Here is a 13,907-nt window from a genome sequence, read left to right as displayed (position 1 = left end):
AATTTGATTTATCTTAATACGCGACATCCCATATTATTTATTGTTCCGAAACAAAATATTTGACAAATTTTCGTCTCATTCATTATCTTTAAATCTGCACCAAACGTAATTCAAAATAGTAAGTAATTACTACTAATATTACAAAATACAAGTAATTCAAAATACATTGCTGATACCGCCCAACTTGTCATTTCCTCGCGGCAGTCCTAGAATGCAGATTCAAGTACTATTTTACAGGAGTTACTGAAAGCCTGAAATTTAGTGAAGGTAAATGCTGAACCCCATAGCTTATTAATCGTTATAGCACCAATTAAAATTTTAAAAGCAAGTTTTCAATTAACTATCAAGGTATTTATCACATAAAATGTCCTTATATTGTTTACTAGATAAATAAATAATAGCAAATGACTTATATAAATAGTATGAAAAGGTCTTGATGCTTTTGGTACAGGACGTAAGATTTTTTCATCTCCGAACTTTAAATAAATTCAAACAAAAAATGCCTTTTAATTATGTTCAACAGTTATACCTACTATGGGTTTTATATAAAACTAAAACAAACCAAAAGTTAAATTCTAAAGGGAACCTAACATACGTGACAACACTTGGTCTATAAAGTTTTGTCCTATAAATAGGTAAGTTCTTATATTGTATATAGCTCAATGCGTTTTCTTATCATGTTAGAGGTATGTTTTGTCTGTAAATATTCTGGATCTATTCTTCATCTTGCTATTTCTTTTTGAATTGTCATGAATTACAAAAAGTGACAAGTTCTTTACAGAAGTTTTGAACTGCCGCTTTTTATTGCAATTAAAACAGCGATTTAAATATTTACTTTTATTAGATATTTTAAATTGATTTTGGGCATGAACTGTAAATATAGACTCGATAAAAAACGGAGTTTTGTTTGATTGCTCGGTTTTCAAAAAAATCGAAATAGATTGCTCTGGCGCTTGGCACAAGGATTCAGTTTGAAAACTTCCGCAGTAAACATATCTTTTGCTTGACGCACCTAAATATTTTTTTTTCAATTTAAAATAACGACTGTATATCTTAACGGGAAATGCCGGAAAATTATTTTTATTTTTCTATACGAAAACCATGCGTCATACGAAAAACAGACTTCCGTTAAAGGTAATGAGGTTAAAAATAATATTATTTTTAGGAAGGATTGAACTTCTTGAAACTTGGTTTAAAGGAGTGTCATCAAAAAATCAGTCCTGAATTTATTTACCTTAACGGAGATGAATTAACCTTATTTTTTCAAATGGGTATTTTTTCAAAAAGTACGTATCGAATTCGAAAACTAATCTCAATTTAAGGAAAAAAATATAAGAGTTAATAATAATAATCCGTTGATACCCTAGAAACGAAACATAAATATTTAATCAAAACCAAATTTATTCAAGCATATCAATAACTTTATGAATATTTAAGTTTTCAGAAATAAAATAATAACAGTCGTAAAAATAACATATTTTCTTTTGCGGTCTTAAGTTATTCTATACAGCAGTGTAGTTTCTATGACATACCATGTGCTTATTTCGTTGAAAATGACAAATATTCTTACCATAAGGTAAACAAAAAATAATTTGATATTGGGTAAAATAAACTAATGTTTTGTATTATACTTATCTTTAAAATACTTAGCATATAATAAAAGTAAAGTACTAACATCCTTATTTTTAGATTTCTTATCTATGTACTTCTTTTGAGGACCTTTATACGTAAGTATCCTTCATTCACACCCATTTTCTAACCTTACAGCTAAGTACTAACTATTATTTGGGGAGGTTAAGCAATTGCGGGTACAGTTATACTTATTTAACAAATTATTCTTAAATTTAAACGTGTTAAGGCGATATTTACCTATTAAGCTACTATTACATATAACCTACCTGCAAAGAAATTAATTTTAAGAAAAATTACAATTAAGAGAGAAAAAAGAAACAAGCAATAATGGAATTTAATTTAAATTAAAAAAAACATCAAAAACCACCAATTTTAAAACAGTTATAAAACCAGCATCTTTCACCGAATCTATGCTCACAGAATCTATGTGACTTTACCGGCCTAACAGTTCCATCAACCGTGCATGTGAATTATTATACTTATAATATTATATGCCCAGCTAAACAGTTAAGCATTTTAATCACTTACTGTCAGAAAAAAATCATATATTATATTATGAGAAAACATAATACCTCATATTACCCTGACCTTTAAAAATGTAAATTTTAAGTTAAAGTGCAATTTTCATCACATTTAGAATTATGTAGGATAAAAAGATAAAGCCAATTATTTTATTTTTTTATCCCTTTTTCAGTAAGTCCAGTATTTAGCTATTTTTATAGAGTTTAAAAAAGGTAATAATAATATACTAAAAACAATAAAATACTAAGAGGATAAGAAATCCTGCAAATATTGTCGTTTTAATTTTCGTTTGAAAGTTATAACTAAATATATCTTTAACGAATTATGAATATCATTATATATATATACCATATTAAAAGTAACTTTTAAAAGAACAGCTTTGAAATTCAGAAAGCAAAAGTGAATTATGCCGTCGAACTGGTCTCTGATGTTTGTCAGAAAGAAAAGAAATATTTTGTACGCAGAGCTGTCTTTTTCAAAAATTAAAAAAAATGCTCGGACCCGTCGATTTTTGATATTAGGGGGACATTTTTTTTTAATACTTTGAACCCCTGAAGATCAACTCCTTGGCAGTGGTTGCAACTACCGTCAAAATCTTAAATAGGAGTGTGGGTCAAGTGATATTTAAGGGATTTTAGAAAAGTGATTTTTTGCTTAAATTTTTAACCCCACAACTTTGACCTCTTAGCGGAGGCAACGTTCACTCTTATTTTTTAAATGGGTGTTTTGTGATATATCTTTTGAAAAGGCATTCAATTTTCTTTACAATAGCGTTTTGTTTTTTAAATTTGAGCTGCAGGTTCCGGAGAAATATAATTTAATTTTATTAAATATTACTTACGCATTATCTTATTAAATATTAGAAAACGGCCGATGTTTACCTCCATACAATAGTATAGAAACTGTTCAAAGTCTTCCCGGATATGGTGAAGAATATCGGGTGTTAATTGTTGGCATTCATGAATGATGCGGTTCCGTTAATCTTCTAAAAATTCAGGTTGGGTGGCATACATTTTTGACTTCAGATGTCCCCACAAAAAGAAATCAAGAGGGTGATACCGCGGGCCATTCGATATAGATGGCCATCTATCAGGAAACGTTTCATCCAGAAACTGCCGTACTGCTAATGCATAATGGGGAGGAACCGTCTTCTGCTGAAATATCGCATTTACTTTATGGTTTCTTCACGTTGGTGGTTTTCCATAATTTCAATCAATGCTGGGTTAACGGCATTCTCCAAAAGGTCTAAGTACATATATCTCCATTTAAATTTCCCGGTAAGAAAAATAGTCCAATTATGTGATCACCAAAAATACCAACCCAAACGTTAAATTTTTGAGAATGAACGTCATGGCAGATTCGTGTCGGACCAGTACCGACAATTTTGACGATTGACAGTGCCATTGAGAAAAAATGAACATTCGTCTGAGAAGCAAATATTTAAAAGATAGTTGAGGTTATTTGAAATTAGTTCGGATATTATTTCACAAAACTTTAAACGGTGGTCATTATCATCTTCATTTAATTCTTGAAGTTGAATTTTATATAGGAGCCATTTATTATGTTTCAGAATTCTCTATACAGTGGCCGTGAGACGCCCGATACATGAGAAAGTTTTCTGGTACTTAATGTAGTGTTCATACTTTACTGAGAACATCGAGTTCTACTGGTTTATTTCTCACTGGATTTTCAATATTCCGTTTTTTATTTGCCACCCAACCAGTTTCTCGAAATTTTGCCACTAACTCTAGAATGTAACCATGATGTACGTGTTTATCTGCATGTCTCTCATTAAACAAAGTTGCCGTTAGTCTTGCACATTGATTGTTTATAAAGTATAATTCAATTATTTCCACTCTCTCCGCAATAGAATAAACCATTTTCATCAAATCGAAAGAAAAGCACAGAAATAACTAATTTATATCAACTTGTTTACTGAAGATAAAGTCAGACTTTTGAGTGATTTTTGATAGTTTAAAAACAATTTTTCCACACGCCTAAAATATCCAGTAAAATGTTTGAAATCAAATTTAAAAAACAACACACTCCTATTCCTATTTAAAAAATAAGGATAAATGTCGCCCCCGCTAAGGAATTGAAATTTTGGGGTTAAAAATTTTAACAAATAATCGTTTTCCTATATCAAAAATCGACGGGTGCGAACATTTTTGTTTTGTAAATCAAGAACCTCTAAAAACTAGCGCTAAAAGTATTAAACAATGGTATTGTTTCAAAATCTTTGACAAGCTGTCATACTGCGAAAACTCAAGTTAGCAATTTCAAACTTGGCAGTTGTAACTAGAATAAAAACTTGAAAATAAGCTATCCTTGACCTCAACTTGTATTTAAGATTTTGAGTGTGTTGATGTTAAGTGGTTGAACGTATTAAAAAAAATGTCCCCTTAAATCAAAAATCGACGGGTCCTAGCATTTTTTTAAAAAAGGGCCCCAAACCTTGCTGGACTGTCTTCAATGGGCTGTATATTAGGTAGACGATTGTTCCGGAATATTCGCCAATCTTTCCCATGTACCCCGAGTTATCACTAGGTGTGCCCGCTACTGGCTTTATCATTGTTGCACTGTCGGGTAGCAGACTAGATGATTCCCAAATGCCGGAGAACAGCAGGTATATTCGCGGCTATTAAGCTCGTTACACCTCCCTTTCTATATTAATTTTATTCTGCAATGATTCCAAGTATGGTGGATGTCGATATCGGTAGAAGGTTCCCCTCTTGTAGCAGAACCTCTTATAAAAATCTATGCTTTTCTCCAGAAAACGACGTTAAGGACTATAATAGCACACCAAAACTTGCACGGCTGAAATCTGAAGACTTCTTCTCAGTGCCTGTTTCTATAATAAGGAGCCAATCGGTTGAAGTGAATAATCTTCCGCGGCGACTTCTATATCCTATAGAAGACATAGTTTATTACTTTTTATGGCCGAAACTTTACATGGCCCATTCCAGAATGTTTGATGTTTCCGGGACACAGCCTTTCGTCTCGTAGTTATGCCAAACCATGCCACCATTATTAGTCTCCGCCTGTGGTCTTTCGCATTTACATCATATGCGTCCTTCACCAAGCAGATTAACAAATGAATCATTGACTTACATTTTCAACTTATGGGCTAGTTTTTTGTAGAATGGCGTGAACATTAAAATTAAGAAAGAACTTGTCCTAATCTTTAACATTTTAAGACTCATTTCTGACGTTGAATAATATATTTTTTATTTGAATACAATAGAAGCAGATGAAAGTAATGAAGATTCAAGCAACTCTTCTGAAGAAGAAAAGAAGAAAAATGGTAAGTAAAAATATAACTTTTTTTTTTTAATTCTTCATTTAGACATAAAAATAGATTATATCTACTGCAAGCTCTTCAAAATTATAGACATAAAAAACTTTACAAAATTGACATTTGAATTTTTTTTCCAGGATTAACCGTTTTCTTGATATTGCGACTATTCCAGAATTTTACATTATATACATAAATATGCATGAACTCGCTTACTGTTGCTAATGTCGCATTTCTTACCCTTTATTCCTTTTCCCTTATATATTCATAGGACATATACTGTTAACGTAAAACTGACGTGATTCCCCTTTTCATGTAATGATTTTTGTTCATCATAAGAGAAAACGGTAAATAAACTTTTGCTTCAAGTAAGTCTTAACACCGAGCCAAATTTTGAATAAAAATTTTGAAATTGGAGTCGCGCGGCATGCGTGAATGAATGCGTTGCAGAAATGACTCTTTCAATTCTAGACCGTACTTAATAGTGTAATATTTAAATCTTAGAACATTGAAAGGCTAGAAGTAGCATGCCATGGAACTATGGGCAGGTTTGTTTGCTTGCAACATCTCTGATGCAATTATGCCAAATGCTTATAGAGAAATGGCAAAAGTCACTTTATAATATCATAAAAATTTTCAGTTGTTTCCGAAGGCACAAAACAATACTACTGCTCCCCTTGATTAAAATATCAAGCATTTTTTTTAAATAAATTTGATAACATACTCTATATCAAAGTCAATATACGTTAAATAAATGAAAATAAAGTACGAAGAAACGAGAAAACGGTAATGGCATCGCAACGCCGCTTGATCGCATTGTTGATGCCACCGATACAAGCACTCTCTACCAGTGACGTCGTCAAGAAATATTTACCTGATAAGTTTTTATTAATTATTATAGAGTTTGAATATAAGTAATATTACCATTTATGAGCTATTTATGTGTTTTTTAACGGACTTCATTAGAGGAAGGTCCTAATAAAAGGCAGCATTTTTGTCAAAGCATTTTTATGGAAATTAAATATTTAATTAATATAATATTATAGATTTCTTAATAAATCATGTTTTAAGACACAAATTTTTAACATTTTGCAAAATTTTATTATTATTATTATATCGGAGAAAACTCAGTTTTACATCACTTACTTTATATCACATAATCTATACTTCTATGGTGCTGACTTTTTCAAAAGGACAGTATTGCTTCAGCAGAAAGAGTTAAAACTACAAGGATGTTCAAATTGTGAAGGAGTTGCAGGTTTTTTATAGGTTATAAGATTTTTATTATGAGTATTTAGCCTGTACAATGGTTTTGAGACATTTGACCTATATAATACCTAATATCAATTATTATATCATATTAATTGATACTAAAAAACAAAGCTTACCTAAGAATAAAGATTACGTACAATAGATTAGATTAGATAGTTTATTAGTAGTAATATACAAACAAGTACTTTTACAAGTCAAATAAAATATGTAGTATGTTGGGCTTTTTCGAAAATCATGTTATTATTTTTTGAGTATTTGAATAATGACTTGAGACATCTAATTCAATTTCTTTGGCGCAAATTTGTTTGTTGCAATCTTCGAATTTTAATTTTTTGTCTTTATTTTTTTTTTCAATAATTTGGTGACAAGTGATTTAGTTTTTGAAACGGTGGAATCATTAGTGCTTAGGTCCTCAGGTTATCATTTTGATTTTACCCTAGAATAATATACATAAAAATATAGTATTACCAAAATTACAAAGAAAAAATTTAAAAAATGTATTATTATAATCCAATTGATCAATAAAATGTATGTTATTATAAAGAATCTTTGTAATATCATACATTTGATTAATTGCATTTAATTAAACAAATATAAGACAATAAAATACTATATCACTTTTAAATAAGATATGGCATAAAACTAGTAGTCTATTTCGAGTGTATTTTTACCCTTTCCTTGGCAGAGTCAGGAAACGTGTAGCAGTTAAACAAAAACGGCTTGTATGAAAATTAATAATTGTTGACCTAGACCCCACGGTTACTATAGAACTATTAATCTCAGATGCAGTTATTGTTGATGATTAATGATCAGATCTGTAATTATACAAAATTTGGTGTATCAAGAATATTAATCTATTTTAATTATCCATACTTGTCTATATTAGCTTCACTGTTTGTACTATATACCATTTTGGAAGCTAAAGAAGTTTTTGCACTCTTCAGGAAAGCTACCCCTGTAGCTTTGAAGGGTAAATAACTTAAAAGGTAAATTAACTGAATTATCGGCTGCTGTGTTTTTAACCATGCATCATAAATCCTAGTAAAAAATAGTTTTACACACATACCTAATTTAATAAGTATTAGGTATAAATAAAGCTTATATGAGTAAAATAACACTAATACTTTTTGTGACGATTTTTTTATACTAGAAAAATATAGTTAAAAAAAATTACCTTTGAGGTAGAGCTGATTTTTTTTAATAAAGTCTGGCTACTGATAATATTATCTTCCTTATATAAGAAATCACTTCTAAGGATGTGATCTGAACAAACAAATATGTTCTTTTTAATTGTGTTGATTTCCATTACTGAAATCCATTGTTCCCTTTGGGCATATATTAGGCAATCTATAATAAGTATTTGATATTTAATCAAAAAGCAAAAAAAAATTACAGTAATATATTAATATGTGGTGCCAATTACTATATATATTATTGTAAGTTGCAATATGGTAAAACAAAAAAAAATTATAGACCAAATTTTTGGGAAAGACAAAATTAACTTTATACATAGATATCAATATCTAAATAAATTTCAAAATTCTTCAAAGGCAATAAAAAAATAGCAATTTCATCTATCTTCCTAATGTCTATATTAAAAAAAACATAACTATACAGGGTGTCCGGAAAAAGGAGACCAATCCACCGGCCACATATAGGGTGGACCAAAATAATGCGACTTTCGTTATGCTATTTTTTAATTGGGCTGCTGTGTCAAAATGAGAAATATAAAATCGTTTTTTTTAAAGTAAGTCGAGTGTTTCATAAGATATTAAATTAAAATTTGGTGTGAGGGGGTTTTTTGGAACGAGAAATTGAATAATACAAGAAATAGGGAAAAATTCTAATTATTCAATCTTTTCTTGTAAAAAAAGTATTCTTAGTAAATGTCGGCCTGAGAATCCATTTGTTAGAAATCTAGATACTTCTTTCTAAACAAATTGGCTAACCTCGGGCACCAGCAACTTTTTAGGTACTGTCAAAGTGACAAATTTAAACGCTTTTGACTTTCTTAACAAGCTTCTCAATTACTCCTAAAATAAATCTACATTTTTTAATTACATATTTGTATTTGTTGTGTTTTCTTACAACTTATAAAACCATAATGGCTCATAGACCAAGAAATATACCCTTTTCCGAAATGACGGATATGATTTTTGATGTTTAATAAGTTTTAAATATTATTGTAAACAGTAAATATCTGTCAATTCTCAACTAGGAAAATGTGACTCCAATGCTAGTTTAGCCGCTAGACGCTATGCCCAGACATTTCCAAACCGATTTCATCCCAAAAGAAAATATTTTTTAAATTTGATTAACCGCGTAAGGGAGACTGGAAGTTTCAGCGAAAGACGGAAGGGTAATTGCGGCCGACCTCGTGCCGTTCAACCAGGGCAAGAGGAAGAAAATTTCAGAATTGTCGAAGAATCACCAAACATTAGTACTAGGGTTTTGGCTGAACGGGTGAGAAATATTGGGAAAACTAAGACACAATATTTTACGAAGTCAACAACTTTACCCATTTCATCTTCAAAAAGTACAGGGTCTTTTACCCGACGATCCCGAGGCAAGACTTGCTTTTTGTTGATGGTTATGTGAAATGAATAATAATAGAAATGTAGATTTTATAAGGGCGATTCTGCTTACCGACGAAGCCACGTTCACCAGAAACGGCATGACAAATATCCATAACGCACACATATGGGCTAAAGAGAATCCTAGGGCCATAGTTGAGACACATCATCAAGTAAATTTTAAAGTCAATGTGTGGGCAGGTGTTGTGGATAACTTTTTTTTAGGACCTGTCATCTTACCAGGTAATTTGACTCGTGATTCATTTCTATTGTTTCTACAGGAAATACTGCCCGATTTACTTGATGATTTGCCTCTAAATGTAAGAGAAACTATTTAGTTTCCACTCGACGGCTCATTTTGCTATAAATGTTAGGAACTATTTACATCAAGTATTTCCTAATCGCTGGATTGGTCGGGGTCGAGATGCTCCTGTTCTGTGGCCACCTCGTTCGCCCGACCTTACACCTTTGGATTTTTCAGTCTGGGGATATATGAAAGACTTTGTGTATATGGTTCCGATTTTAAATGGGGATCATTTAAGGGAAAGAATTATTGCGGCTGTAGAGCATTTCAGGTTAAAACCAAATATTTTTCAAAGCCTTAGATTCTCTTTAATAAAGAAGGATCGTATGTGTATACAAATGAATAGAGGTCACGTAGAACAAATAATTTAGGGTCATTATTCTATGATTTTTATTATAATAAGTAATTTTGCATTAATTTAGAAAAAATAATTTACGTTTCTTTTGTTAACTTGTTAAAATGTGTCTAGATTTTAAAATTAAGATATCTAATAAACGGATTCTCAGGCCGACATTTACTAAGAATACTTTTTTTACAAGAAAAGATTGAATAATTAGAATTTTTCCCTAGAACTTTATTATACAGGGATACAAAAAAGTTTTGGTATTTTTAACACATGTAATATACTGCAGGTGGCGCCCTCTGCAAGGTATAGTGAATACGTGAACGGATTTCATTTTCTCGTTCCAAAAAACCCCCTCACACCAAATTTTAATTTAATATCTTATGAAACCTATCTTATCTTATAAAGCCCATGGGTGGCGTAAGCCCCCCATGTGCTCGGCATTTACGAGCCCTCTCTATATTTTTTCATATGAATAGAATCTCAAAATGTTAGAAAATATGGAGGCTACGAACCTTTGCATAAGAGAATGAATTTTTTGCTTGTGTACAAATGTGTGTAAAAGTAAAACCCATTCACTATTATAGTGTAAAAACACTGCTATCATTTTAGCAGATAGATTTAGATGTATTTCATGTTTTCTCTTATATAAGATAATTATGCTTTTTAGATGATGCTTTTAATTTTTTTCTCTTAATCTATTCTTTTCAAAGTACTCTTTATGCTCAAATTTTAAAATATTGCAAAATCGGAGATATTAAAAGTCGACAAGACCCAAACGACACAAGTTTTTGCCACCCTAGCAATTTAAAAACACAATAAAATGTGGCCTTTTTCCTTTTAAAACCAAAAATTAAAAAAAAATACACGAATCCCGAATATAAATAAAAAGACTTTTGACAGATACTACGCGTATGGCTCAGGCGCTTAAGCTCCGGTGTTGTCGCTTTAAATTTTTTAGAAACAGGGATAAGAATGTTAATAATTTTGTTTTTTTTTTTGCTTAATGAGATTATATTTATTCTTAAAATAAGTTAATTGTAGTATTTATACTTTTTATTTTAAATTTTCCTATAAAATACAACACAAATAAGTTAAATTAACGTTATAATGGTTGTTAAAATATAGCTAAAAATTTTCTCCGTTGGAAATTTGCGTCGACTTGACAACTGAAACAAAACACCACTCTTGCCCCTGTGCACATGTTTTTTAAACAGTGTTTTTTAAACAGTTTTAAAAGTTGTTGTTTACTAATTCTAGCCTTTCAATGTTCTAAGATTTAAATAATAAATTCTGCGAGAAAATACTTCCAACATTCAGGACATGATAAAAATGGCTTTACATCCATAGGTTGACTATTCTCCTGAATATTTTCTTTTCATGATAAAACAAAGAGAAATTTTTTAAAACAACAACATACTTGTATTTGCATTAAAATTGTCGATTCTCGAGTGGTCAGCTAGTTGAGATAAAAGACGACAAAAGAAGTAATGTGATGAGCCTTTATGGGAAGGGAGTCGTCAGACAATAAGTAGCGCGACAGCTGTGTGAGCAGTAAAGGGCATTGAAACTGCTATATCTCGAAGATGAGTAATCCTGGAAGAAAGTTTAATATAAATGTTGTCAGCTTGTTCGCTCTACAGTTTTAAAATTTAAAAAAAATCTTTTGTTTTCTAAAATGTAATTTTGAGCTACCTATCTTCTGCACTTTGGTCCTACTAATGTTGCCTACTGAAATAGTTTGTAGAAATTTAATCTATAATTTATGCCTAAGAAGATTTTCTATTAAAGTTTGTAATTTTTCGCTCTATTTAACATTTTAACAAATATCATTAATTCTTTCAGGTACAAATACTTTTTCTCCATTTATCTTAAAACCACCTATGCTAGTACAAAAAAATGGGCTTTACCTAAATTGGTCTAAAAATAAAGAGGTGACCCATTGTACTAAAATTTTCATTACTTATGTAAGTACATAAAGCATTGTTTGTTTATAAGTTGTTATTTTTATACGTTACTATAGTAGTATATAAGTAATTGTCATTTCCTCTGAAATAGAAAGCGGGTAGTGGATATATGGCTCTCTTAAAGGCCGTAAAAAACTCAGGCCGGTAAGTGCCTGTTGCAATGGTAGTTATTGACAGTAATACAAATTGCATGAAAAAGATCTGTAGTCTGATCAAGCCTGTTTAAGGTGGTATCATTAATTGCAGTGTACGTCATCATTAGTTAAGGTATTGCAGAGAATATACACACATGCCACTCTGACACTTAAGTGATGTAACTAAGTCATTAATGAATAGAATAAATATTAGCTATGTATACCCGATATATCTATAAAAGATTTATTTAAAGCTTTCATAATCGACAAACTGGTATCTATTAAGCGAATATGAGTTAAACAAACCTATTAACTCAGCTGAGAGGCTGGGCTCATTCAATATGGGTTCTATAAAACTAGACATCTGTCAAGACAATTGTCTATCCTATCAAAGGCTTTTTGAAGGTTAGTATAAATATCATCGACCCAAGTTTGAGCATCAATTAATACTAAAGAATCCATCGTAATCAACGGAAATTAGATCTTTGACATGGTTAAATGGAACTGATACAAAATATATGTAATTTAAAGAATTTTTGGAAAAATACAAACTATTGAGTTTGACATAATATATTATACCATTTAATCAGAGTTTCCGCTTTCAATCTGGCTGGTATTCTCGTAATCTTCCAAGAAATCTGAAGCATACTCTGTGGATAATATTTAAGAAAAATAAGTATACGGTCGAAATTACTTAAGAAGCATTAATTGAAAAATGAAATGAAGGATTGGAAGTTGAGGAATTATCGATGTCAATAAACACAAAAACAAGAAAAAGTATGAAGACATGTTACCAGACCTCGTATAAAGGAATCTGACTTGGCAGCAACATTTTGTAACAACTGTCAACAGCTTGCAGCAAACGAAAGTTCTCTACCAATGAGATAAAAAAGAATTCACTTCAGTATAATGGTTCTACAGTAGACTATTCCTTCTATACCCACTCCCATTCATTAAACATAAAAGAGAGGGTCATAGTACTCTGCCCAGGTGATAAAGGTAATATTAAAATACTTTCACTAAAATTGCTTTAATACCAAAATAATAAAAACTTTAATACCACACCGCCAAGAGTGTGAACATGAAAAACATACTATCTGTTTACAAACAGTCAGCTAGCTAAGTAAGAGAAAGCTGCTCAGTAAAAGAAAGTCGTTGAACCTGGAAATTTCACCTATACTGGGTGAGTTGGTAGGAACGCACCAAACTCCAGGTAAGTATTGTACGCGTAAAAAAAATTATTTTAAAAAATTCAGATGTTCCTATGCGATTCTCATTTGTTTTCAAAAAGTAGCGTATTTACAAACAAACAAAATTTTTCTATATTAACATGTTCTTAAATATAGCGCTCTTTTAACAAATGTTTAAAAATACCGCTATTAACCTTTAAACACATTGTACTTTGTCTACGAAGGGCGCATGTTGCTTTTCTAAGTTATTCATGTCTTTTTTTGACAAACACTGTCGCATTTTTAATGCGTCGATTTAGGGCCTCCCGAGTGTCGACATTCACTTTGTAGACATTAATGTAGAAGGATCCCCACAAATAATAATACATTAGTATGCGGTCTGGAGAATTTGGACGCCAACTAATAGAACCACCGCGACTAGTCCATAACCATGGAAACTGTTCGTCCAAATATTACTTGACCTGACGAGCTAAATGTACGGAAGCTCCATCGTGCTGATTACGAATGCTGAAAAGAACGAATACTGATTACTGAAAAGAAATTTACATTTCGATGTTTACAGGAGCTTCCTCTAATAATGCTTATAACTCATTTCGCAAAAAAAAGTAGTTCTTTACTGTGAGACGAATTTCTAAAATGTGTGGTCCAATTGAATAACTATCGACCATAGCACTG

General features: G+C 31.1%; 1 protein-coding gene across 3 annotated transcripts in view; it reads left to right on the top strand.

Annotated features, from left to right (window-relative positions):
• Positions 1–1,465: 1,465 nt before the first annotated feature.
• Positions 1,466–13,907, top strand: part of LOC126735978 (uncharacterized) — a 68,309-nt gene continuing 55,867 nt past the window's right edge. For all 3 annotated transcript variants that reach the window (XR_007660575.1, XM_050440109.1, XM_050440110.1), the window contains exons 1-4: positions 1,466–1,576; positions 1,690–1,727; positions 5,399–5,458; positions 11,787–11,908. Coding sequence is in view for 2 of the 3 variants with exons in the window: in XM_050440109.1 (XP_050296066.1) it covers positions 1,524–1,576; positions 1,690–1,727; positions 5,399–5,458; positions 11,787–11,908 (273 nt within the window). In the remaining variant the exon portion in view is untranslated. The remainder of the gene's footprint in view (positions 1,577–1,689; positions 1,728–5,398; positions 5,459–11,786; positions 11,909–13,907) is intronic.

Source organism: Anthonomus grandis, chromosome 5 (genome assembly GCF_022605725.1).
Source record: "Anthonomus grandis grandis chromosome 5, icAntGran1.3, whole genome shotgun sequence".
Classification (NCBI taxonomy): Eukaryota; Metazoa; Arthropoda; class Insecta; order Coleoptera; family Curculionidae; genus Anthonomus; species Anthonomus grandis.
Note: the sequence above shows the minus strand (reverse complement) of the source record. Positions and strands in the feature narration are given on the sequence as shown.